Below are 26,348 nucleotides of genomic sequence, written 5' to 3' on the forward strand. Positions count from 1 at the left end.
CTGTCCTTGAACTATAAGCCCTTGGTCAGACTGTGTCATCATCAAATATATAATGAGTGTTGTTAATATTGTTCTGAACACTAATTCAAAATACTTTTCCCAGCATATCAAATACCTTGCAGTGTATTGAAAGCTCTAAAATGATTATGCTTATAGCTTTTACAAAAAAGAGATATGTTTTATTCAGAAATTCACAAATACTTTATTCAGCTTATCTCAGTTACCTTTGAGGTGTATCATTCCTTCCTAAGTGCTAAAGGTTTTAGTCACCTGAATGTAGCCTCCTCCCCAAATACCTTCAGTCTTGTCCTTTTATCTTTATACCTTTATCTTACCCATGTCCCTCTATCTCCTGAGGTGTCTGTCCACTATCTGAAGGGTTCAATGATTTCTAATTCCTACTCCTCCTACTCTGCTAACACCAATGCTCAAACTTCTACAGGATTATCATTTGCTTCTCAGAAAATTCTGCTGAATCCACTTTCTTCCCCATTCATATGATATGCTCTACTCCAGCCTCACAGCTTCTTCTTCATTGCAGCTATCATTGTAGATGACATTTTACATTTAATGATGACAGTTTTTATTACCCATCCCTATTATTAGTAGCACTGAAGCCAGACATCATGAATTCGTCCTCATAACATCCTATATCTCAAATACCTGTATGCTTCTCATTAGATTCACTCTCCTTTAAGAGAACTACAATAAGTAAAGGAAGGCCCAAATACAAAGACATTGGCAGCCATGCAATGATTGGACAGAGACCATTTTTTGTCAACTCTGCCAATCATTAACATTTATCTATTCTGAATGGAGATCTCACATTATCCTTGTTTTCGACAAGTTTTGTGATGTACTTTAGGATATGTTCACACACACACATACACACACACACACACACACACACACACACACACACATATACAGAGAGAGAGAGAGAGAGAGAGAGAGAGACAGAGAGAGAGAGACAGAGCGCAAGAGAGAGAGCATGTCTTCCTGTGAGCACACACATAAAGATGTCAGTATCTTAGGACTGAAAGTGTTTTGGTGATAGTAATTGTTTGTAATAACAGTATTAAATATCATGATGGCTAAAGGATTACTTTGCATTCTGATGATGGGAGAAAACCTCAAATTAGATATAGTCCCAAGATGCAGATGTAGCTGACAAAATTCTTAGTGCATGCTTGAAGACAGTTTTTCTGATGGTGTCATATATTTCTTTTGGAAATTACTTAAATGTTCAAAGAGAGGAACATGCTTCATTTCTCATTATGAATTTGTATTATTTGTCCTCTTTATGATTCTGCTATGTAGTATGGTTTTTCAAAAATTAGAACCAGTTTTTTAAGGCAGAAAATCGACTTTATGCTAGCGTCATGGGTAGTCTTCTACCTTTGATTTCTGCACTTAATTTTCCAAATAGAAGGCATCTTTGAGCTCCTCCTCCTCCTTCTCCTCTCTCCCCTCCTCCTCCTTCTCCTCTCTCTCTCCCTCCCTCCCTCTCTCTCTCTCTCTCTCTCTCTCACACACACACACACACACACAAACATACACACACACACATACATACACACATACACACACACACACACACACACACCCCATTCCCCCTTACCATTCTCATTGCTCCCCAAATTTGCTTTATTCTATATTTCCTGAGAAGTAGAGAAAGCAGTTACTCTCACAATCTCTAAAGAATTTACAAGTATTAAAGTTCCAGTTAAATCTCTCCACCATTTAGTAACAGGATTTTTCATTCTGTCCAAAGCTGATTGAAGGTCTTGTAACACATCTCTGTAGCTATTTCCATAGTGAGAACTCCATGCATAGAGAAAATCATAGGCAGGTTTCCACATTGTCTATAAAGAAAAGAAAATATATTTAAGTCAATAATAGACAAGTAGCAGAGAGAGAGAGAGAGAGAGAGAGAGAGAGAGAGAGAAAGAGAGAAAGAGAGAGAGAGAGAGAGAGAAATAGTGACAGAGACAGAGAGACAGACAGAGACAGACAGAAACAGAAAGACAGAGACAGAAACAGAAAGACAGAGACAGAGATATTTTTTAAGACTTAATATAGAATGCCTATTATGTGAACTTTTGATGTTGTAAAAGAAATAACCATTTTCTATATCCCTATGTTTCTTAAACTAGGGTCTTTTTTTATTATAATGGCTGTGTGAAATCTTTTTCTTGATCTACTATCTAGTATACATGTTAATATAAAAGTCCTTGCATGATTAAAATTTTATTGTGTATGTATTCATTGTGTGTGGTGGTGGTGGTGGTGGTGAATGCATGCCACAAATGCATATGGAAATCAGAGGATAATTTGTTGGAGTCAGTTTTCACTCACCATGAGAAACAGGGATCAAACTCAGTTGTCAAGCTTCATGACAAACCTTTACCTACCAAGTCATCCTATCAATACCATATTTTTTTTTATAATAACAAATACAATTGAGTAAACATTTAACTCTGACTTTTAAGGTTAACATTTGTTACATATATGTAATTGTGTTGAATTTAATAGTATTATATATCATGACAATGTGCTTTAAAATATGCTTTGAAATTCATACTTTTAATTCATTCTATTTCAGCAAATCTATATATAAGCAAACTGTAGCTTGATGATCAAATCAAAATAAAGACAAAATTACAGTTCATTACCTTGAAAACTTACTTTCATTGTACATTTATGATCTAAAGAAAGATCAACATTCTAGGTTTCTTTCCTTTGCTTCCCCTGAGCACCTGCCCACACCCATGACATCACTGTTTCCATAGAAATAAATGTACGTCAAAGGAAAGCTTCACATACAAGCACATAGTGATGGTTGCCAAGGCAACCGGCTCAGAGAGAATGAAGACAAAGGCAAACCAAATAAGACAAATGGAAAAATACAGACATATACATGGTTAACATGAATTTATTTTAAGAAAATAACAAGCCATACACATATAATTAGAATATTTGGAATGTAAACTTTGGTGCTCACTACTTATTTGGGCTCATCAAATTGGCTTATTTGTAATTCTACCACTTGAATAATGTTAAGAATACCAACTTTGAGCTCAATATTGCATAGAATTTCTTTCTTAAAACGTTACCTCCATTAACACCAATATTCCATGTGATTGAATATAATTTTTCACTTGCTATCACTATCACCCGTACAGTCTATAATTGAAGTGGAAAGAATAAATCTCTACCAGATACCATTATAGCTTGTTCCAGTCCATATACAAAAAAGCTCAAGGGGGGTAATATGATGTTATTTGTTCAAGTTGACATTTCTAAGGAGACATGGACACCCATTCCCTCACCTTTCTTGTAAAGGATAATTCTGAAATATAGAGAATGAAGTGTAATTAACAAAGTCATGTCATGTTAAGGTATAAAGAGACAGAAGTCACCTTAGAGCAATGGTTGTCAACATGTGTGTCACTACTCCCAAAGACCACCAGAAAACACTGATATTTACATCATGTTTCTTAGCAGAAATGAAACTACAATTATGAAGTAACAATAAAATAGTTTTATGCTTTGGTGTCAGGAGGAACTGTATTAAAGGGCTTCAGCATTAGAAAGGTGGAGAACTACTACCACAGAATTTTGCATAAAAGCTTTACCCTCACTGATCCTGCTTATGGAAATTTGTATCTTCTGCCACTTAAATAAGACAAATTCAGTGTCCCATTTTCTGAAAGTTATTGTTGAACACAAACTCTTACTAGTATTAGTTCATCAAGAAAAGAGAAGTAAGCTATATTAATAGAGGCTTATATCAGGCTCTATCTCAACTGTCACTGCTTTGATAAGAGTTGCATTAAACAAATGATTAATCTCTGTGGCTACATCCTGTCTATACATGCTCTGAATTTATATTCTACATTGAATCCACTCAGTCACTAATACTCAACTAACTGGGATAATACTTTTCAATTTTTCTTGTATTGTTTAACATAATGGTAAATAATTTAGTGGCCCATTAGACTGTTCTAATTCCTTTTGTGACTGAGTTAAAGAAATGTATTTGGAAATATTTACAACAGGTAGTAGCTGGCAATGGTAACAGGTGATGGCAGAGAATAGCATAGAACACTATAGAAAGCAGGTATTGGAGATTTCAAATGGGAAATTTTGACAATCTTTACTATGATGCACGAATAGGTTTCTTTATGTTCATGGGTAAACATCCCCACTGACTTTCTGAGGCAGACAAGCTTTGTATACATTGTCTTTGTCCAACACAGTATATTAGTATATACAGAGAAACCCTGAGATACATATGAACTGACATACAAATTAGATGACACATAAATTAGAACCTACATCTCTCTGTATTTGTACAGAATACTACATAATCTCCTCACATTAGCCAGTTTGCACAGAGTGCAGAATAAGGCAGCCAGCCCTAGAAATTCAGAGAAACATGGATTGATTATTGAGGTCTGATCCCTATGTAAGTCTTTTGAAAGTACAAAGAAAGCTCCCAGGAATACCTAAATTAATCAGAAATGTAAGGTAGGATATTTCCTTAAACTCTTCTGAGATACCCTGAAGTCTAAATTATACTCAGGCAGAAATGGGTATAAGAGTCTTAGGATGGAAGCATCAAGATATAGGTAACCTTCCTGATCTGAACTATAATAAGAATGGGATTTTTCCATGCAGGAAACTAAGCCTGCACAGGTCTTCAGTATAAAATTTGATTTGCTATACATAAAACCACTAGTGGCTTTCAACCCACATGATAGAAAAATACTATCATACACAGTGTAAATATGGTGAATATATCTTTGTCCACTAATTGATTTACTTGCTAAATCAAGATTCACCAAGTACATGTCCCTTCAAGAATTTTTGTTATAACAAGGCATAAGATAAAGACTAAGAGTGTTTCTTGCTTTTTTAGAAGCTTACAGATAGAAATGGGGTAGACTATTGGACAAATTGTCTAAAATTTGTATAGAAATTGTATAGAAAAAGTATCTATCAATTAATTGACTTGCAACAATCAATGTGAGAAAGATATGACTTTCTCTTCAAGAGAAATGTAGAGAAAATAAACCTTTTCAAAAGGTTAATTTATGTTTATGAGGGTTCTCCCTGCATGAATATATATGGACTATGTATATGACTGGCACCCTCAGAGAACATAAATGAGTTTTGAATCTTCTGGAACTGGAGTTACAAATGATTTAGAGCGACAATGTGGGTTCTGGGAAACAAATACAGTACTCTGCAAGAACAGTCAACACTTTTATTTGATGAACCACCTCTCCTGCCATAAATAGATAGGGTGTGATAAGCTGTAAAGGAACGTGAACTTTGCTGCTAGAATTGTATGCTCACATACAAGTTCCATTGCTTATTTCATAGTTCAGTCTGGGCTTTAGATTTTTAAAGCTATAAAGTATATACAATAATTCCCAAGTCTTGTTTCTTCACTAAGGCACCTCAAAGCTACCCATATTATAGTTATATTTAATACCTTTAAGTATATATGGAGGAAATTAGGTAAAATTTTAATAGGGACAAGATAAAGAAGCTCTTTTTAGCCTTATGGAATGTGAAACATTCCATATGTGAGACAGACTGGGATTATCTGATAAGGACTTAGAATAGACAGATGACCTGAAGGAACTCAATGACTGAACATTATTCATATCACAGTGATCAGGAAAAATAGACTAGTAGAAGAAAATGTCAAAGAAGAGAAGGAGGTGTGTGGAAGTTTATACTTTACAGAAAACTATAGATACCTATAGATACTAGTGAGATAAAGAACCAAAGAACAAACAGTAGAGTCAGAGTGAAGAACAGTAATAATGTTTCAAAAAACAGTGGTTCACAGCTGTAATGACTGGTTTTGTGTGTCAACTTGACACAGGCTGGAGTTATCACTGAGAAAGGAGTTTCAGTTGGGGAAGTGCATCCACGAGATCCAGCTGTGGGGCATTTTCTCAGTTGGTGATCAAGGTGGGGAGGGCCCATTTTGGGTGGTGCCATCCCTGGGCTGGTAGTCTTGGGTTCTGTAAGAAAGCAAGCTGAGCAAGACAGAGGAAGCAAGCCAGTAAGTAACATCCCTCCACTGCCTTTGCATCAGCTCCGGCTTCCTGACCTGCTTGAGTTCCAGTCCTTACTTCCTTTGGTGATGAACAGCAACATGGAAGTGTAAGCTGAATAAACCCTTTCCTTACTTCTCCAACTTGCTTCTTGGCCATGATGTTTGTGCAGGAATAGAAACCCTGACTAAGACAGCATCTGATTCAAAAAGATATCTAGCAGCTTGTCTGAAATCAGTTTCACAACCCCACATAGTGGGCTGTGTGTGTGTGTGGTGTGTGTGTGTGTGTGTGTTTAATATTAAATCCTCCAGACTAGGAGTATTTATATTATGGAAATTAGCAAAAGCAGTAATTGAGAGATTTTTTCTCTTGCAAAGCTGGCTATTGAGTTTCAGCACCATGACACAGAGGGCAAACTTTTCTGTCTCCTCCCTCACATCTTATCATACCAAGTGATGTAATGAAACATGTAATACAGGCAAGAAAGGATGTGGACATTCTGTCCATCTGTGGTAACCCTAGAAATGCCAGTGTGAAGCCCATAAAGAGGAATATGCTTTAGTTATAAAGAAGTACAAAGAAACAGAAACCAACAAAGAAATGGATCACATATGGAATTTGAGTGCAGAAAGAAGAGAAATATAACCAGAGGACCAGCTAGTAGGAAGAAGGTAATTTTTTAAAATATTATTTTAAAACAATTAAAAATAAGCATTCTATAAAGGAAAACATTTTTTGGTTTAAATCCTACCTTTTCCAGATAATTTAAAATTATCAAGGACCAAAGAGATAGCATATAAAAAAAATTCCAAGAAGGTAAACTTTCATTAGCCAGAAACATAGAAACAAAACAATGCTTGAACCATCTTGAAAAGAAAAATAATTGTATTAGTTACTTTTCTGTTGGTGTGATAAAATGTATGGCCAAAAACAACTTAAGAAAAAATAATTTAATTTAGTTAGGGTTCCAGAGGGCTAAGATGTCCATAATAGTTGTGGAGGTATGACAGCAGGCAAGAAGCTAAGAAATCACAGTTCAACCTCACATGGGAAGCAGAGAAAGCAAACTTGGAATGCAACAAGGCTATACATTCTCAAAGCCTTCCCCAGGTGATGAACTACCTCTATAAAGAGTCCATGTTCTAAATGTTCTATAACTGCCCCTCCCCGCACCCCCACCCCCATAGCACCTGCAACTGCGCACCAAAGTGAATGAATACATGAGCTTGTGGGGGAAAGTTCCATCTAAATCTCTAGAATAATGAAAGGGACAAGTAATAGTGATGTTGAGAAAGCGCACATTTCTGCCAAATCTGTAAATTGCATACTATAAAAGAAATATTGGAATTTAAGAAATATGTCATTCCTTAGTAAACAAATATCAGGAGTGTATAACTTTTCTGTGTTAAGTGTTTCTTTCACAAATCCACCATTCCTCAGAATGGTTTGATCAGTTTTTGTCTCTTATGGAAAAAATGTATTAGATTTGGATTCAAATTCTTTGATATTGATGTTAAATGACCACATTTAATTTTCAGAATTTATATATATTTTATACTTGCCTCCATAAAATGAAGAAATATAAAGTAAAAAAAAATAGATGACTTACATGTATCAAGTGTGTGAAATTCTATATTAAAATATAATACAGTCCCAGGAAGTTCACAAAAGGTTCACATTTTATGAGAAATTACAGGGAAAATAAAGTCTTCATCTCGGGAAATGATGGGAGAAATAACATGTGTTGAATCAATAATTTTAATTTCATATCAACCTAAACACCAAAGATGAGTTGTAGATAAACATGACCTTCACATTTCTCTTACCATATATCTTATCCAAGTTTTAAAAATAGTTTTCCAAGTTTAATGTTATGACTAAGGTAAAATATCAGACACTGTTAATGTGCTCTGGAAATCAAAAGGAAAACTGAGAGTTTGATTTTGTTGAGTTAGTCTTAACCACAGAGCAAAGTCCCTCAGCTTTTTTATCTCTGTAGCAAACATTTGATGCACGGCTCCTTCCTTACTACACTGCTCTCAGATTTCCTTTACTCTGTGCATGTATATATGGTGTGCATTTGCATATATGTGTCCATATATGTGTGGGTATGCAAGTACATGCACACTTGTGTGTGAAAGCCAGAAGTTGAGATCAATATACAATATCCAACCTTGTATACCAAGACAAGAGTTCTCTAATACACACGCCTAGTTTAGCTGATCAGCTTGCTCCAATAATTCTCTTTTTTAATCTTGTAACTGCTAAGGTTGTAGGCAGATGCCATGCCCACCTGGAATCTGCATGAAAGCTGAGGTTCAGTTAAGAATTTGTGTTCTCAGGCTTATGGCCAAAGTCTTTAATCACTGATCTATCTCCTTAGCCCTTTAGAATTCTTAATGCTTATTTCCTGGCAGTACAGGCCCATCCTGGAGTAGGAAACATGAGGTTAATGGAGACACAACACCCTTCATTTTTCATCCATGTGCTCCCTTCTCTTTATATATAGAGCAGCATCCAAGGATACAGTCTATTAAATTAAGTGCTTTTCCAAAGCCCCAGTATGGGAGAAATAATGTCTTTCCCTTGGTTTATCTTCTCAGTATTAGTGGATACAGTAAAAGTAAAGAGCAATGATGATATAATATGTGGGATGCCAGTCAAAATGAAACAGAAATAGAGGCAAGAACAATAAAGTTACTTATACAATGGAACCCAATGTGTTTCATTAAATAATGCAGCAGATGACAAAATGCACCAAGAACAGGAGCAATTCAGAACTGAGCATCCCAGTCTGTCTTTTTAGCTTGTAAAATAGAAATAACATAAAGAATGTAATGAATTTTAATTACCTTTGGATAATTGCATTTTGCCACAGTAGAGGACTAATAACCCACCTACTCATACCTCATAAAATTATAGGAGCAGCATTTCATTTTAAGTACCATTAGCTGCAGGAGTATTGAGACATGTTTGCCTTCCCAATGATTATTATACGTGTTCTGTGTTCAGCACATCATTCACAATATTCAGGTAGGCCTTACACTATCTCTGATTAGTAAATATGTAAATACTGTTAAAAAGAGGTAGCTGTTGTCTTTGAAAGAGAAAGAAATCTAACTCCTCTGAGGTATCCTATTTGTTCTTTCTGTCTTTTATTTTAGAGTTTGTAATTATTTATTTTTTATTGGATATTTTCTTTATTTACATTTCAAATGTTATCTACTTTCCTGGTGTCCCCCACTCCCTGAAACCCTCTATCCCATCCCTCCTCCCCCTGCTTTTATGATTATGTTCCTAATTGGTACTTTCACCCCGTGAAGACACATCTGAGTGTCAAAGTTTGGAAACTTTAAGCTTCCCCAATACATTTTTCCTATATAAATAGTAAACCAGGTTCTGGGAAATATGATGGCAAGGGTTTAAAAGTGCACATGCTGTGTTGGAAGTTAGCCTCTTGGTTATGTAGCTCCAGGACCTTTGATAAGCTATAATTTTTTCTTCAGATAAGGTTTTTACTTTTTCCTGCTATCAAAGAAACTGTACTTTACAAGATGCCATAAAAACATCACTAAGCACATAAAGCAAAAAATGTAAACATTTCTCACATGCATTAGTTACTTGATCACAGGTAATTACTGTTGAGTTTGAGGCTTAGTAATAAAATCACAGTCACATATCCAGGCAAGAATCCAGGTCCCTGAGTTATAAATCAAAAATCCAGCTTCATTTCAATAAAGGATCACCACAAATTAATTTTATTACCAAGTGGTTTTTAAAAACATTTCTGTTGAATGTTCTTACACTTAGCTGGGTTTGGTTTTCTAAAACCACAGAACCTTCTCACTCTAATAACAAACTTGATAAAGAAAATATGAAACCAGACCTGGGAAATGTAGCTTAATTGATAGAATGCTTGGCTATCAACCTCTGAGTTCAGTCTCTCCTATCACATAAACTTGTATAAGGCCCATGCCTGCAGTGTAAAGCTGGGGAAAAAACAAGTTCAAAGTCATTTTTAGCTGCATAGTGAATTCATGATCAACCTCTATGTGATACCCTATCTTCAAAAATATATATAAAATAAAAAAAATGACTATGCCAAGTCTCTTATACAAACACTGAAGGTCTGAGAGAATATTCTATATACTCTGTTACTGATAGTTGACTTTCCATAGAATATTTTCTTTTTTTAAGAAAGAATAAATGTGTGTCTAAGTGCAAAACAACAAAGATTTACATAGCAGGGCTGCAACAGCTCCAGGCTTAGAAAAATAAGGAGACAACAGAGTACCCAAATAAACAAACCCAGGGTTATCTGTAAACCAGGTAGTTCCAATGGTCCAAGTTCATTCCTTTTATCTTTTGTCAGAGATATTTTCCAAGGAAAATTATATGTTAAGCCCATAAGGAAAAGCAGATCTGCTAAAACTTTTCCTCACTTTTTCCCATATGTTAACAGCCTGCCAATTCCTTAGCACCAAGACCCTGAAATCACTCTGACATTTTCCTTACCTACATTCTTTCTCAGTCATGTCATTAAAAGTAGCTGCATTTGATTCCTTTTTCAAGAAAAATCACTCAAGGTCATAGATTTGTCAAATTCAACTCTTTCTCTTCAAAAAAACAATTGATACTATGCTTTTCATAATGACAATTGTCACATATCACAAATATTTTATATATGTTATATTATCCAACCATCTAAATACATGAAAAGATAGTGCTATATGACTCAGTGTAAAAATTCTTAGAAAAGCCAAGCAACTTATCCAAAGTCAGGCGCTAATGAACAGACTAATGGACCAGGAATTCAGAATAGAGGGCTTTGCCAGAAGAGTCTTGCCTATGGATCCCTGCAGGAAAAACACCATATCTTTCTCCTCCACACATGACTTCTTGTCAGTGCACTCCTATAGTTTACTACTAACTAGTGTCCAGGTCCTCTCAGTAACTGAAATGCTTCTGGTTCTTTGGTATCTCGAGGATTATCACAACTTTTCCTGATCACTTTGAGCTTTCCTTAATCAGTCAACTCTGTAAAAGTTCATCTTCTTTCTAGATTAGTGGCTGCAACCATGAGTGACAGGGTTCAAACCCTAGCTCTGTCACTCACCGTGACATCCTGAATGTTACATAAATGAACTAATACTCAGGGTGCATGTGTGTAAGAAAAAGGATGATTCTAATGTCTTACTTGGTGTTTACAGAGATTAATGAAATATGTGAAGAAGATTCTCACATGACTGACACAGTAATTTTCATTTTTATGGTATTATCTACTTCCCAATGGAGATGTAGTTCAATAGTGAATCTTTATTTTTTTTTTTCTACTTAAAAATTGGCAGTTTATCCTTAAAAGAAAAAAAGTTTTTATTTGATTTCGGTCTGTGTGCTTTGCAGTTTCTGAGCCCATGCTAAGTAAAAATTGCTTGGCTCAGAAAGTCTATTAAGTGTGCAGATGAATAAAACACTAAAGAAAAAGATGAATGGGAAAGATACAAAATAGGAGTGAGTTTTATATAAAACCTTCATTCACATATAAAAAATCTATAGTTTTTTTCATATAAACAAACAACTGTCTGTCTGTCCATAGTTTATAACATTTGGAAGGAGAGACTATATGCCCATATATACTCTTCTACTTATTCCCTTAAAAGAAAGTCTTTCACTAAACCCAGAGTTTGACTGACAGTCCACCAGTACCAATGATTCTCTATCTCTGTACCTCACTGCTCTGGGATTACAGGCGGATGAAGCTGCCTGTCAATATTTGGCTTTTTATATGAGTGCTGAGATCTGAGCTCAGAGTCTCATACTTGGACAATAATCACTCTTTTTACACTGGGCCATCTCTCTAATCCCCTAATCTTGGTTTTTGAGAAAGAGTCTGTTATTGGTTAAACACACTAACTAGGTTTGGGTGGGCTGACCCAGAAGCTCTAGAGATCTACCTATCTCCATCTCCATGCTTGACTTTTTAAAAAGGACTATAGAAACCTAACCAAGGTCCTTATGTTGCATAATATGTATTTAAACTAACAATAAATCACAACAGTTTCTACAGTCTCATTTTTAATCAACATATAGGATAAAATGTTTTGAGCACTCCAGATGTCAGAAAGGGAGGGAAAATAAAGACTGCTTCTAGATAATACAAGAGGGAATTAAACTTGCACTAAAAAGTATCTGGAAAAAGAATTATACCTGGATGGCTATACTGTTCTCCATGTGAATAGTTTCAGAGATGAAAAACAGATGGTGATTAAACATTTTAGCTTTACTGCGTCTCCATGGAGATGGTGGCCCAGTGTGACATGCCAAAGGAACTACCCCTCCTAAGGCCTGCTGGTTCCTGTATAGAAAAGAAGTGAGTGGGCAGAGGTAATTTAAAGTGTAAAATGAACCTTGAGGCTTTTTAGTGAATAGGAAAGGAGGAGACTGGTGTTTATTGTTAGAGAGAGGGTCCATGGAAGAGAGTTACAGAGAATTTAATGTCACATTTGTTAATAATATCCAGAAGGCTGACTGAGGATCTGAATCCTCTGATCATCTTCCTATAAAATCAAACTTTTAAAAATTGTGCTATTTTTCTAGTATTTCAAATTAAAAATCTAAATATCCTCAGAAAAACAAGGAAATTGTTTATTATATAATTCATTCTCTCATATATTATATCCTGACCCCAGTTTCCTCTCCTTCCTCTCCTTGTAGACTCCCTGTTCTCTCTATTTCTCTTACATTTTACTTCAGCAAAGGGCAGGCCTCCCAGGAATATCAACCAAATATAGCAAATCAAGTTGCAATAAGATTAGGCACCTCCCTTCATATTAAAGCTGGACAAGGAAACTCAGTAGAAGGACAAGGGTCCCAAAAGCAGGCAATACTAATTAGTTAATACTAACTTTCACAGAAAACAAAGTTGGTATTACTTACATCTTTGTATAGTATAAACATTTTTTAAAAGAAACATTTTATTTAAAATGTTTCCCATGGGCTAAAAAGATGGCTCAGCAGTTAAGATCACTGATTTCTCTTACAAAGGACACAGGTTCAAATCCTAGCACTCATGTGGAGATTGACAACAATCTGTAAGGTCAGTTCCAGGGAATAGAATACCAAATATGGTTTCAGAGGTACCAGACATGCATTTGGTGCATAGACAAACATACAGGCAAAACATCCATCCATATGCATAATATAAAACTAAGTCTTTTAAAACCCTACAAAATCATTTTTAAAATGTGTTTTTCTTATATGCATTTGATTGGTTCTAAACATTATGGTTTTGTTTTAATGAAGCAGTTGTAGTAACTTAGAAGATAAGTAAGTTGTTGCTCATTTGAAAAAGTGACATTCTCAGAATTCTCCAAAGACTTTTTCTTTGCTTAGAAAGGAAAAATAAATGGTCAAAAGTATTAAAATACATGTGAAAGGCACATTCAGTATCTCCCTTCTTCAATCAGCTTGAGGCTTGATGAAAATGATCAGATGAATTTTGGAAGCAACATAATGCCATTATTGCTCAACTGAATCCTAGGAGAACCAGCTGAGATTTCCAGGTTCTTGCATTACAGAGGAAAGAACTGTACCAGGGGCACAGGCATAGGGGTAGAAATAGATATTACTAAGAGAAGTAGGGTAGAGGAATGGGAAAGTTATAGCCCTAGGTCATCAGAGTCAGTGAAGTTTTCACTTTCCTTTCAATTTTGAAGACTGTTTTCCCCTCACACAGGTTCTGTGACCAGGAGGAGAAGCTTCCAGTGGTTCTGTCAACTGGTTTCTTTCATATGCTAATTTTATGAGTTTCTAAGTTAACCCCCTGCCTCAATAATGTCTCTTGAAAAGAGGAAAATAGAAAAAGGAAGGAGAAAGTGAGTACCCTAAATCTCCAGCCCTGAACACACCATACTTAATTCCAAGTGGTATGAAGAGTTGAATATTCAGTCTTGAAGTAAAAGGTCCTTGCAGTATTGTTAGTTTTAGGAAATGCTAATTTTAGTAGTCATTCTACATGCTAGGTGAAATTTTTGTAGCCCTCATACGTTTTGTTACTTTAAATACCATACTTCTTATATTATTCCTAAAACAGTGCCCAGTCCAGATAAGTGCCAAGTAATTGCCGAGTATATTAAAAGTAAACAAAAAGAAGAAAAACAAGTTGAAAAGAAGGGAAACAGGGCAAGTGTGGGTACTGACATCCCAGGAGATCTCCTGCCAGAGGAGAGAAACAAAGCAGTGAAGGAACACTAAAGTGGTGTTTCCTCGCCCCAAAGCCAGTTCACCCACAGCACTTTCATTCAGAACTCTTTATAAATCAATTACTGATTTGTCAAATTGATCATGTTTAATATCCATCTCTTTTCAAGGAGAATAAAACTCATCAAGGACATTTTACGGATATGGGCATTAGCATATATTAACCCTTTAAGCAGCCCTACAGGTAAAATATGCTATAGGACATTTAGAATGGCTTCAGGCCAAAATGCCTTGGAGTTTACCTAGGTGATAACATGGGTCAGATAGTAGCTGTTAGTATTAGTCACAAGGAATTGAATTGTTGCCTCTAGAAAACATCTAGGGGCTTTTTCTTATGCTTCTGAGATTTTATCAGCCTCAGACATAGACTTAGGCACGTATGGTTTGGGCTTTGTGAAAGTAAATAATGGAAAATAAGCCTGCATCAAGATTTTAGGAAGACAAACAATAAACACAATTAGAGAGAATCCAGATGCTTACGAGAGCTGGCAGGGTAAACAGCTCTCCAGTAAGTCTAAACAAAATTCTTAAAAGACAAGGCCTATTGGAGACAAAAGATGTGAAGCTTTATAATTGGTTAACTGAAATGCTAGGACCACAGCAGCACAATTCACATAATACTCCTTTCTCAGCCTGCTTTTTCAACCCACTTAGGAAACATCTATGTTCATCTTGTATGCTATGTTCGTGCTAGAGTCTGCTCATTAATAGGCTGTAATTCCTTTCTAGGGTTACAGGCATACATACAGCTGATAAGTAGGACATGTGTGTCCAGTCTTCTGCTGCTGCTGGATAGTTTTGTTTACAAGTCTTTGCCTGTGAGCTGGGTTTCAGGGATTCAGCAGCTGTCCAGCTGACACCTGCTGGAAAGCATTAACTGACTTGACTGACTGAGCACCTCCTGCAAAGTCTGCAACCTGGTCACCTAACAGAATTGTTGCTTCACAGTAAGAAAAGGAATCTCAAAAGTAAATACTCACCTGTATGACTCAAAATGACAAAGAACACGTACCTGATGCTTCTAACATCATCATCTCAAAACAGAGAATATTGGTCTTAACTAAAATATCTTGAAAAAGTTTTAACATTTTAAAAAACATTTTAACTTTAAAACATATTTCATTACTGTAAATATATTATTTAATTTAATGAAAATTGGATCACATTGCTTCTAAGGAAATCTGAAGAAATGTGTGTATGCTATGTGCATAGCAGAATTCATGCACTGTGTACATAGAATCCATATAAGCCTGATACAAGCAGGTTTTCTGATGAACATTTTTGTATTAAACGCTTTTAATACACGCTGTGTATGGTATTTATTGTTCTTATTGTGCATAGAATTACAATAAGTGACAAAGAGCTCCAAAGAGCTCTTTGATATCTCTTGTCAGTCATTTACAGTGACCTCCATATCATCCACTCTCGTCATATTCATTATCAAGCATTTATTATTTGTCATAAATGATTAAGTTTGTATAATGGTATTGATTAGTATGTCTTGTGAGGGTTGACTTGATTGATATTATTGCTTGACTCCAAAATATACCTATTTTTGATGTCCATTCTTGTGGCCTTGTGTCCTCACTGTCCTGATGTAATGGATTAATTTAAGCAGAAGCCATGTTAATATGAAATCCAACAAGAGAAATATGAATGTGCTTTTGATAAGTGGGGACGATATATTTCAGACACTTCCAACAGGATTACCTACATGATAACTTCAGTTAGTAGGTCTCCCTGAATGTTCTTTAAATTAATTCATGAATATGGAGAAGACTAACTGGCATTTTCTTTATTTGCTTGTAGTCTGTCACTATTAAATGGAATATATGAAAATCTTACCTCTGCTGGAACTTCTCCAGATTTTCCTCTGTGAGGAATTTCATATGCCTGTATCTGATGCTTAGTGAGTCCTGCAGACTTCTCAGCAAGTTCCCTCCAGCTTCTTCCAAGCTTTACAGCTGAAGTCAGAATAACTGCCTCTTGGATAAGACGTGCGACTAACCCTTGGCAATCCATTTTTAGCAGAGCCTGAGGCAGCAATTTTGTATTAGATTTAGAAACATCTCATTGATTTTTTTCCTCTAAACTATAATTTACATTATGTATTCTAGTAATTGGAATCCCTTTCCCCGCCATGCATATAGTTGAGGTTTTTAAACTCAGAATGCTGATTCACATTTAAGAAAATTCAATAAGCAACTACAGTGATCATAACTATTCTAGAGTTAGGGGAATGTTTTTGAAGCCTCAGTTGCTAATCGTGGGATCCTGGATAAACCACTTTACTGATATATGTCTTAATCCCTTAATGGAAGAATATCTACCCTTTTATCCATACCCATGACTCCAGCAATTAATAATTTCTGAATCTAGGGGTAATTACTCATTTTTTCAAAAAACTTATTCCTTGCCTTACCAAATGAATCTATTTCAACAAAATGTAATTAAAATTTTTCTAGAATCATGTTTATTGAATAGACATATGATACTCCTTTAATTTTGAACAAAGCTACAGAAGTTTTTGAGTTTAAATCACTACTAATGTGATTCTGTTAATATAAACCAAAAGGTAATAAAGGTGAACACTCATGCAATGGGAAAGTGGAATGTTATCAGACTAATATTTATGTGTTTGAAGAAAACACTCAAAAATGAGCCTCACGTAAGTCTAGGTAGTTTTATTTATTATTCTTTACTTTCATGTTATGGAGCGCCTGTGATATTTTAATGGCTATTTAAATATTTGACAAAAGAAATAATTTGAGTTTAAAAGAAAAGGCCCAACACAAACATAACCTTTAGATTATCCATACAGACCAATTTTCTGAGAAAAATATCACAATTAACTCTTAGATCATGAATCTAAAGTTATGACCTTGTAGAAAAAGTTCCACATTTGATGTTCAATGGTTTCAATGTATCTGTGACATCTAGACTTTCATTTCACCTCTCATTTTTGTTATAAATATCATCAAGTTTATCAAATTCTCTAAAATAGATTATTATGATCAACCAATACTCACCACAATCAGTTCATAAAGAAACTTCCTGGTATTTCTGTCTTCATGGCAATCCTCCTTTAACTTCTTGACAATGTAGGAAACCCTTTCTGGTTCCTTGTCAGCGTGAATTATATCAAAATCTTCCTGTGCCAGATGTGAGTAACCCAGGACATTAGCTAAAACTTTCCAGTCATGAACATTTTCTGACACCAAGGTCAATACAACAGAGTATATATAAGTCAGATTTTTAAATGGCAAGGCAATTTGTTCTAGAAGATTCTTGGTTGTCAAAATACCATCAGACATTGATATCACTTGTTCTTTGGAAATCACTTTGACATTTTTGCAATGCACGAGTCCGATCTTACCTCGAAGGACTCCTACATACCATTCTTTCACTTTGGACTGTCCAATGGCTCTTACTGTGCCTTCTCCAAGAAGGGCAATTGTGTCCCCTTTTAAATACTCAAGCAAATAGTCAATCTTACTTTGCCTCAGTACTGTCTTCAGTGTGACGCCATAATTGGTAAAGTTTACTTTTTTATCTTGGAAAGTGGGATACTTAACAAGTTCTGTTGACAATAAAGGCACTCTCCTGTCTTCTCTCTTCTTCTGGGAAAGGTCTGGTAAATATGAGAACCTTTTTAGATTTGGGGATGGATCAGGTGAAGTGACAAAGAACTGTGTCACTGATTTTCCATTGAGAGTCTTTACCTGAACCCGGAAAACAAACAAGTGCATCTCTCTGTGGTCAACTGAAGAAAAGAAAACTTGCTGATGAACTACCATACCTGCTTCCAATTGCCTTTGCACAATTACTTTTCTCTCTCCCTCTTCTTTAACTTCAAAATCAGGATCACATGAAAAAGCTGAAATAATTAAATCTTGTGGCTTGTCAAGTGAAAATGAATGCTTTCCCCAGAGGTGAAATACGACTGGAGATGTGTTTTTTTCCACCCTTTCTAATGTCAGAGACTGTAAACTTTCCTGGCACATAGTTGTGTCCGTAAACAGTGAAAATAGCAGTAAAGCTTGGATGAAGATATTTGGGTCCATAAATTCCAATGGAGGTGGTTTTGTGGATATAATCCCAAACAGTAGCAGCTGGTGGCTGAATGGTCATAGCTTGTGCAGCTATGACTATATATATTACATGGCTCAAATCAAGAAGCTTTGCTTGGATGGTATCTTTGTAGATATAGCAGTTATTTAGCACTTGGAAAGGGCCTTCTCTGTCCAGACTGTGCAAACACACCATTTTTGTCATGACTTGGCTCAGAGGATCTGTTCTCACTTCTGCTCCAGTTTTCACCTCCAACAAAATAGCTTCCATGGTATTCAGGTTGCTTAACCTGATTTCCAAGAGAGGGCTTATAGTACAAGAGAGATCATGGTTCAGCTTTGGTGGAGGATCCAGAAATGCTCTCAATGATACCTCCTGGAATTCTCCTACAGCCACGTGTCCTTGGGGTACATGAATAGTGATGTCTGAGTCAGGTAATTGCACTGACCCTCCTTGGTGATTTAACTTACAAACTGCAATGGTCTCTGCAATTTGTGTTTGAGCCCACCCAGGACTCTGATTAATTGTATTCAGATCTAGGCAAGAGCGGGCCAGCTGACGTTGACTTAGCCAAGCCATTTTATATGCTTCTCGGTCGTTCTGAAGCCATTCTAAGTCTTGTACTAGGATCTGGTCAGAGCTATGTATACTTTGATGAGAGTGTATTGTGTCACTTAAGACATCCAGGAGTTCTGAAACACTCTTTGACCTTCCTGACTTCCTTGAGGAAGATGACTTAAACCCCTGAACCATGTCAAGTTCATCACCAGAGGAATCAAAAGAATTTTCTGTTTCTATTTGTCTTAAGAAAAGAAAAGGATCTTCCTTCAAGATAGAAATATTATCTCTCTTTTTGTTATTTCTTACTCGTGTGATGTCCTCCAGAAATGGGTTTGAGGCAGACAGTTCACTGCAGAACGGATTTGTAGCTTTGGCATCACTATCACCATGGAGAGTAGAAGCATCTGGCCAGTTGTGATGCAAGCCTAGCCTTTGCCATGCTTGTTATTTAAAAAAAAAAAAAAAAAAAAAAAAAACAAAAAAAAAAAACAAAGCAAAGATAAAATTATACAACTATGATTAATTTCTTCACACCTTAAAAACTCAAAATTTTCTTTAGGTTTTTACTTTTGATGCCCAGGCTGTGTCTACTAAAAACTCAGGAGTAAATTTTATTAATTTGTTTATAATGAGGAAAGGGGCATTTTATACAAAATTGTTTTGAGTAGAGGTATATTAATTTTATCTTAAGGTATCATAAAATATAAAGTAAATGAATGTTGAGTACAGTATATAGATACATATAACAATATATTAATAATGAATTTAACACATTTATTTATGCTAGCATAAAGTTACACCTTATTATTTTGTTTCATTTACCCAAAGTAAACTCCTAAAGAAACAGTCAACATGAAGTTTTTCTAAACATTGAGCTGTTTATCTCATTATATCCAAAAGATTAACTGTTTCTTTTCAAATGATATCTAGGAAATGGCAAAAATATTCATAAACAATTGAATAGTTTTCAAAACAGTCTTCTAAGTTAACATTATCATTATTTATTTATTTTCTGGTAACGTTGTATTAATAGACTTAACAATGTATTTTGTATGTGTATAAAAGTCACATTGACAAAACAGATTTCCCATGAATTTATTGCCTGAAGTAATTTACTGGACTTTTAAGAGATTGTACTTGCTAAAGGATGGAATGTCACCAGACACATAAACACTTTATTACATCCTTGGAAATGGATAGAAGAACACAGAAGACATTCCTAACACATCCCGCAGCATCAGGATCATCATTTCATGTTTAGAGTAGCATTTGTTTGGCTCTTTCATAGAAATACTGGTCACAAAAATGAGGACATTGAGCATTTGATACTGCTTTAAGGACAATGAAAGCCATCATAGACAATTGAATTATCTGAAGCTCTCTAGAAAAAAGAATTTTAGGAAATTGTTACTTCTTTCCTATTATTTGTGGTACATTTATCTTGATTTAAGTGAATTACGCTACTATTAAAATGTATACGATGAGTTTTGAAAAACAGAATTAATATTTTCCTTATTACTAAAAATTCCCCGACTCTCTAAAAACTCAATTTTTTATCTTTTAGTATCAGGTCAATTGAATGTTGCTCCATGAAGATTATTAGGTTTCTCAGTCCCTATTTATCTTCATCACTATCCCCCCAAGTTTACAATATTTGCAGGACAATCTGTTTTAATCTGTGAGTGTGCTTTCTTTATTTGTGTGTGTGTTGGGGGGGGTGCACACAATTATATCTACATGTGGAGGCCAGAAGGCAACATCAGGTGTATTCCTTTATGACACTTCACCTTACCTTTGAAACAGCATTAAAGCTGGAGTTCACTGATTAGTTACACTTGCTGGGCAGTAAGCTCCAAGTATTTGCCAGTCTCTGATCCATAGTCCTGGGACTACAGATGCACACTCATGCATGGATTTTAAAGTATACTGGCAAAACAAAGCCTTGTTCTCATGCTTATATGGCAATCATTTACCCACTGAGGAATTCTTCTAGCCCCTATTAGCATACCTTTCTTAAGAAATCATTTAATTTTAATGATATTCTATTCTATGATAGCACTTGTACTTGATAATATTGTAAATCTTCCATAGTGCTCTTTAAAGGCAAACATTCCCTATGTACTGGAAATTATTTGATTTATTTACATAGAAATATTATCATATTATAAATTCCTGTACCTGTAATACTGTGATTTTTTGAGAGTTTCGAGGCTTCCATGTCAACCAAATTTCCTTCAGATCTACTTAGACCAATTCCTCGTGACCAACAATAGGCTCTTTCACTGATTAGCATTTTGCCACCTACAAAGCAAATAGAGGCATATTTATTGTAAGCACATATAAGTAAGTTGGCAGAGGAAACAATCTAAAAAATGTTCATGCATATTTAAACAGAAAACTTCATGTAATTATATCTACATATATCTCTCATTCTGGTAGGTATTTGGAAATGTGTGTTAGCATTTTCTTTTATGACAATTCTGGAATAATCACACATAAAGAATTTATCCCAGCAAAGTATTCATTAATGATTCAGTATAAAATAATCAGTGAATGTCTCAAAGATAAGATAAAGAATAATAAATTGACACTTTAATAAATAGAGAATATATGACTACTAGAAAATTATATATAACATATCTGAAAGTAACCAACAATCATCCAACTGGACCTGAAGGGAATTCATGGCAGATACTGTAAACCTAGCCCATGAGGAGAACCTATTACTGCCACTCTCCTCAACAAGTATAATTTCTAAAGCATTCTAAATACTCATTCTTTACCCACAGATAGGTATAGCTCTTACCCCCCATCAAAGATGCTTCTTTCTGCATCAGAAAGAGACAATTACAAAGAACAGCTGACTAGGTGTACCCACTCCCCAATAGATATATCTATAATATAAACCCCTATACCTAAGGTTCAGGAAATCTTTCAGTGTGGGAAATTATAGAGCCAGAAGACCAGGAAATATGCTTTGAGATAATGTCTTTTATATATAACTGGGAAGCTTTACCTGTGAAATCTCATATGGTATCCTAAACAGAAAACCTAATAAAAAGGGAAATTGTATATACTCTAGTAGAAGTATTAATAAATACAACACAACCACTTGGAAATCTATCTGGCAGGATGGATCTGTGAGGACATTTATGGCCTGGCACCCAGGGATTCCAATTCTACTCAGTTGCTTTTCTAAAACTATCTAGGTAGCTAAAGAATGAAGAGGTTTAGAGAAGTCTTCCCCAGGAGGAGCACTCCAACTGGTTATGCAGTATCAAATATTCAGCCCTGAAAACACATATGCAGTAGCATTATACAGACTTAGCAAGGTATATTGTTATGCTTAGAATACTTATGTGTATATATGTAAAAATAATTAATGCAAAAAAGAGGCAATAAATTTGAAAGGGAGCAAGGAGGAGTATATATGAGGGCTTGAAGGGAGAAAGGGGGAGAGAAAAATGTAATTATTTAATAATCTTAAAAATAAAAGAAATGATTTTAAAAGGACATTATACATAATGTTCATTAATTATGTAAATACAAACTGAATTTAAACAAAATATCATTTGCCATATAAATAGATAAATAAATTGTGGTATTTTAATATAACAGAGTACTTTTCCATAGTTAATACAGATGAATTACAGTTAAAAGTGTAAACATTATGTTTAGGGTTCTCATTTCCTGAGTGAGTTTCAGTTCCTGTTACATATAGATTTCTCTTTGCTCCTTGGCAGCATTGAAAATGTTTAAAAATCTGATTTTCAGTGGAAATAAGCCCCTAGAGGTGGAGAGATGGCTATATTTAAAACACGTGCTGCTCTTCCAGAAGGCATAGATTCTATTCCCTTGTAGGGGCTCCTCACTTTAGTACCAGTGTGTCCAATACAGTGTTCTGGACGCTGAAGGTACAGCATGCACAAGGTTGGTACAAAGACACATGCAGGCAAGACACCTGTGCTTATAAAAGAAAGCCTTTTCAAACCCAAGTAATAGGTCATGACTAACTTGAAAAGGAACTAAGACTGACATAGAAAAACTTTCTTCCAAATGTTAGAGCCAGCACATATACCTAGTTACACAAAATTTCTTCTCTGTCTTGAAGTTCCCAATGTTGCCTCCTCGGGCTGGCCAATATTCCTGCCCCCATTCCAGCAATAACCTTTCTTCTCATTCTGACTAATGTGTTGGCTATAACTCCTTCAAGTTGACCATTCTATTTGGCACAATCCTTTAAAGTTATTGACGTCTTTCAAAAGAAGTGTTTTTGGGTGTTGTTGTTTTCCCAAAACTGGTGATTCATGTCTTTAATACCAGGTCTTGGAAAGTTGAGGCAGTGATATTGCTGTGAGGTCAAGGCCAGCCTGGACTGCACAGTGAGTTACAAGTCAGAGTGAGTTACCAAGAAAGATATCACTCACAGGCACAAGAAAATTTTTTAAAGACACTAAAAACCTTTTCTTGCTTTAGAAAGAGAAAATAGAAAAAGAAAAGAGGTAAAAAAGAAGAGCACAGAAAGAAGGAAAGGAAGGATGAGCATTTTCTAAGATACTGGCAAAAATGTCTCAAAAAGTAGTATACTCCAAACCCTAAATGGTCCAATAACAAGTTTTCCTCTGATAGGGGAAATTACATTGAAAATTTGAGTTAAAAATTGAATTATGCAATATGCAAATTTCTTTGAGTCCTCAAGTTTCCTGGCAGCCCTTTAAAAATTTCATGGTTGGATTTTACCAAGTATGATGTCCAAAGTTAAAAGCCCTTAGCACGCCAGTCTGACAGAGCTCAAGTCCTCTAGCAAAATTTAGCAAACTCTAATTAACAACAACAACAACAACAAAAACAAAGCACAACCCCCCCCCCCAACAGGTCTTTCAGTGGAAAAGCATTTTCAGAGAGATAAAGTACATTTTAAATGAAAAGCCAATTTAACCATCTGCCTGAGTGCTTTCATTTCTTGTGGGGGAAAAAAACAACAAAGAACAATTTATATTCCAAGATTCCTTTGAAATAAATAACCTTCCAAGTTAAAAAAATCTAACCCATTAAAATAAAACAAGAAACCTTTACTCACAGGGTGAACACTTATAGGACCTTGGGCAATTAATATTACTATGGAAAGACCAAGACACTTCAGGAAGGCCAGCACAAGACCCTTGATAAAGGATTATAGCATCTTGGGAACAGGCACAGAGTTATTACTTGTAACTTACTTGTAGTTCTTCATAGATTCACCCTTCAATATAGTCACCCCAGTCATCAGCTGTCCCTCAACCTGACTTTTTTAAAGTCTTGTACCAGATTCACCTGCTGGCCTAATCAAATACAGCCTACTGGGCTCACCTGAGTGTTTCTGCTATAGAAAGTCTGGAGTTGTAGCCAAGAATCTGAAACAAAGTTGCCCAATGATTTTGTGTTTGTGGGAGGCTCATGCTGAGAGACACACCTAAAAACTCCCAAGTTTTCCCATCTGGACTCCAAGCTGCTGCTAACAGCCTCCTGAAATTCTTCCTATCCCAATCCTCAGTAAACAAAATTCACCACAGTATTAGATCCTAAATCTGGATTAGACTTTGGACAAGGGGAGAAGTGAAATATGGCAAACAATTTGTAGTGGCAAAGGGAAGAGTGTGCCCATTTCAGAGAACAAGACTTGTTTATCAAGGGTGGCAAAGAGCACAGCCACACTTATCACTTTTCTTGCTGTTTTGCTTAAGGCAGCTGGTATCGAAAGCAGGATTTGTCATCAAACATTGTCTAGAGAAGCATCAGTCTGTGTTTTCTGGAATGAGCACATATCAAAAAAAAAAAATCCATCCACTATACACTTTATTTGGAGCACAGACTTTCTGACGTGCCTTTTATTTAGTATGGATTTTTAAACCCCAGCCAGCGTTTCACTTAAAGAACTGATGAGTAAAGTTTTGTCCTTGTATTTTACTAATAGTACATCAGCCCTTAAGCAACTGGTGAAACTGACCAAATATATAACTTAAAAGTTACAAGAGCTTTCTAAGGGAAAAAAGAGAGGGGAGGGGGTATAGAGTTTGGTAAATAACAAACAAACAAACAAACAACAAACCTTAAAAATGCACTTTAAAAGATTTCTTTCCCACGATCCCAGTTGGTCCTCCTGGGATAGACTGCAAGAGGTGAGTGGGGCTCGGTCCCCTGAGCCCCATTGTCTAGCTCTGGGCTTGCTTTTTGATCCTGAGAAGCCTTGTAGGACCCCAACAGAGTCCTGACTCCTGCAGAATCCTTTCAGGGGCTCCAAAACTAACCAGCTTGGAGCATTGCCTGACCAATTTCATCCTAGTCAGATCTGCCCACCATCCCACCTGGGACAAAGCCTGCAGAGGTGAGTTGCTCACAGTCCCCTGAGACCCATTATCTAGCTCTGGGCTTGCCCTGCAGTCCATAGGACACTTCAGGGACCCCAAGTGCATCCTGTTTCCCACTGGAAACCTTTAGGGAACCCCAAGACTAACCATCTTGGAACTCTGCTCTACCAATCCTATCCCAGTCAGATCTTCCAGTCATCCTAGTTGGGTCCCACTGAGACACAGCACGCAAGTGGGTTCTGTCTGAGGCACATCCAGCAGAGTCCAGGACCCTGACCTCCACTGTCTGTCCCACTGCTCTCCCACCTTCCCAAGAAGTCATGCTACCGTCAGGATCATCCAGCCAAGAACAGGAAAAAACAGATGCCTAAATGACAGAGTAAGAACACAATCAACAATTGTGTTGATCCGGAGCAATATGATGCCACCAGAGCCCAGCTATCCTGCACTGCATATCCTAATGAAACTGAAGCAGAAGACAAAGATCTCAAATCCAATCTTATAAAGATGATAGAGGCCTTTAAAGAGGACATAAATAAATCTCTGAAGGAAATACAGGAAAATACATTCAAACAGGTAGAGGGATTAAAAGAGGAAGCAAATAAATATAAAGAAATATAAGAAAAGACTTCAACAACAACAGGAACAGCAGAAAGGCCATATATTTATGGAAACTGGAAAACTCTCTATGCAATGAACACTGGACTAGAGAAGAAATAAAAAAAAAGAACAAAAAACTAAAGACTTACTGGAATTGGATAAAAATGAGGTCACAACACACCCAAACTTATGGGCCCCTATGAAAGCAATGTGAGGAAAGTTCATAGCACTAAGTGCTTTCATAAAGAAATTGGAGAGTTCTAATACTAACAAATTAAAAGTACATCTGAAGGCTCTAGAGAAACAAAAAAAAAAAAAAAAAAAAAAAAAAAAAAAAAAAAAAAAAAAAGCAAACACACCCAGGAGGAGTAGATGGCAGGAAATAAACTCAAGGCTGAAATCAATCAACTAAAGACAAAGAGAGCAATAC

General features: G+C 35.9%; 1 protein-coding gene across 1 annotated transcript; it reads right to left on the bottom strand.

Annotated features, from left to right (window-relative positions):
- Positions 1-1,652: 1,652 nt before the first annotated feature.
- Macc1 (MET transcriptional regulator MACC1) lies at positions 1,653-21,264 on the bottom strand. The gene is given in 5 exon segments (XM_052184793.1): positions 1,653-1,865; positions 16,185-16,373; positions 17,369-18,298; positions 18,300-19,411; positions 21,150-21,264. Coding segments are annotated over 5 exon segments (2,559 nt in total).
- Positions 21,265-26,348: the final 5,084 nt, after the last annotated feature.

This window comes from Apodemus sylvaticus, chromosome 6 (assembly GCF_947179515.1).
Source record: "Apodemus sylvaticus chromosome 6, mApoSyl1.1, whole genome shotgun sequence".
Lineage (NCBI taxonomy): Eukaryota > Metazoa > Chordata > Mammalia > Rodentia > Muridae > Apodemus > Apodemus sylvaticus.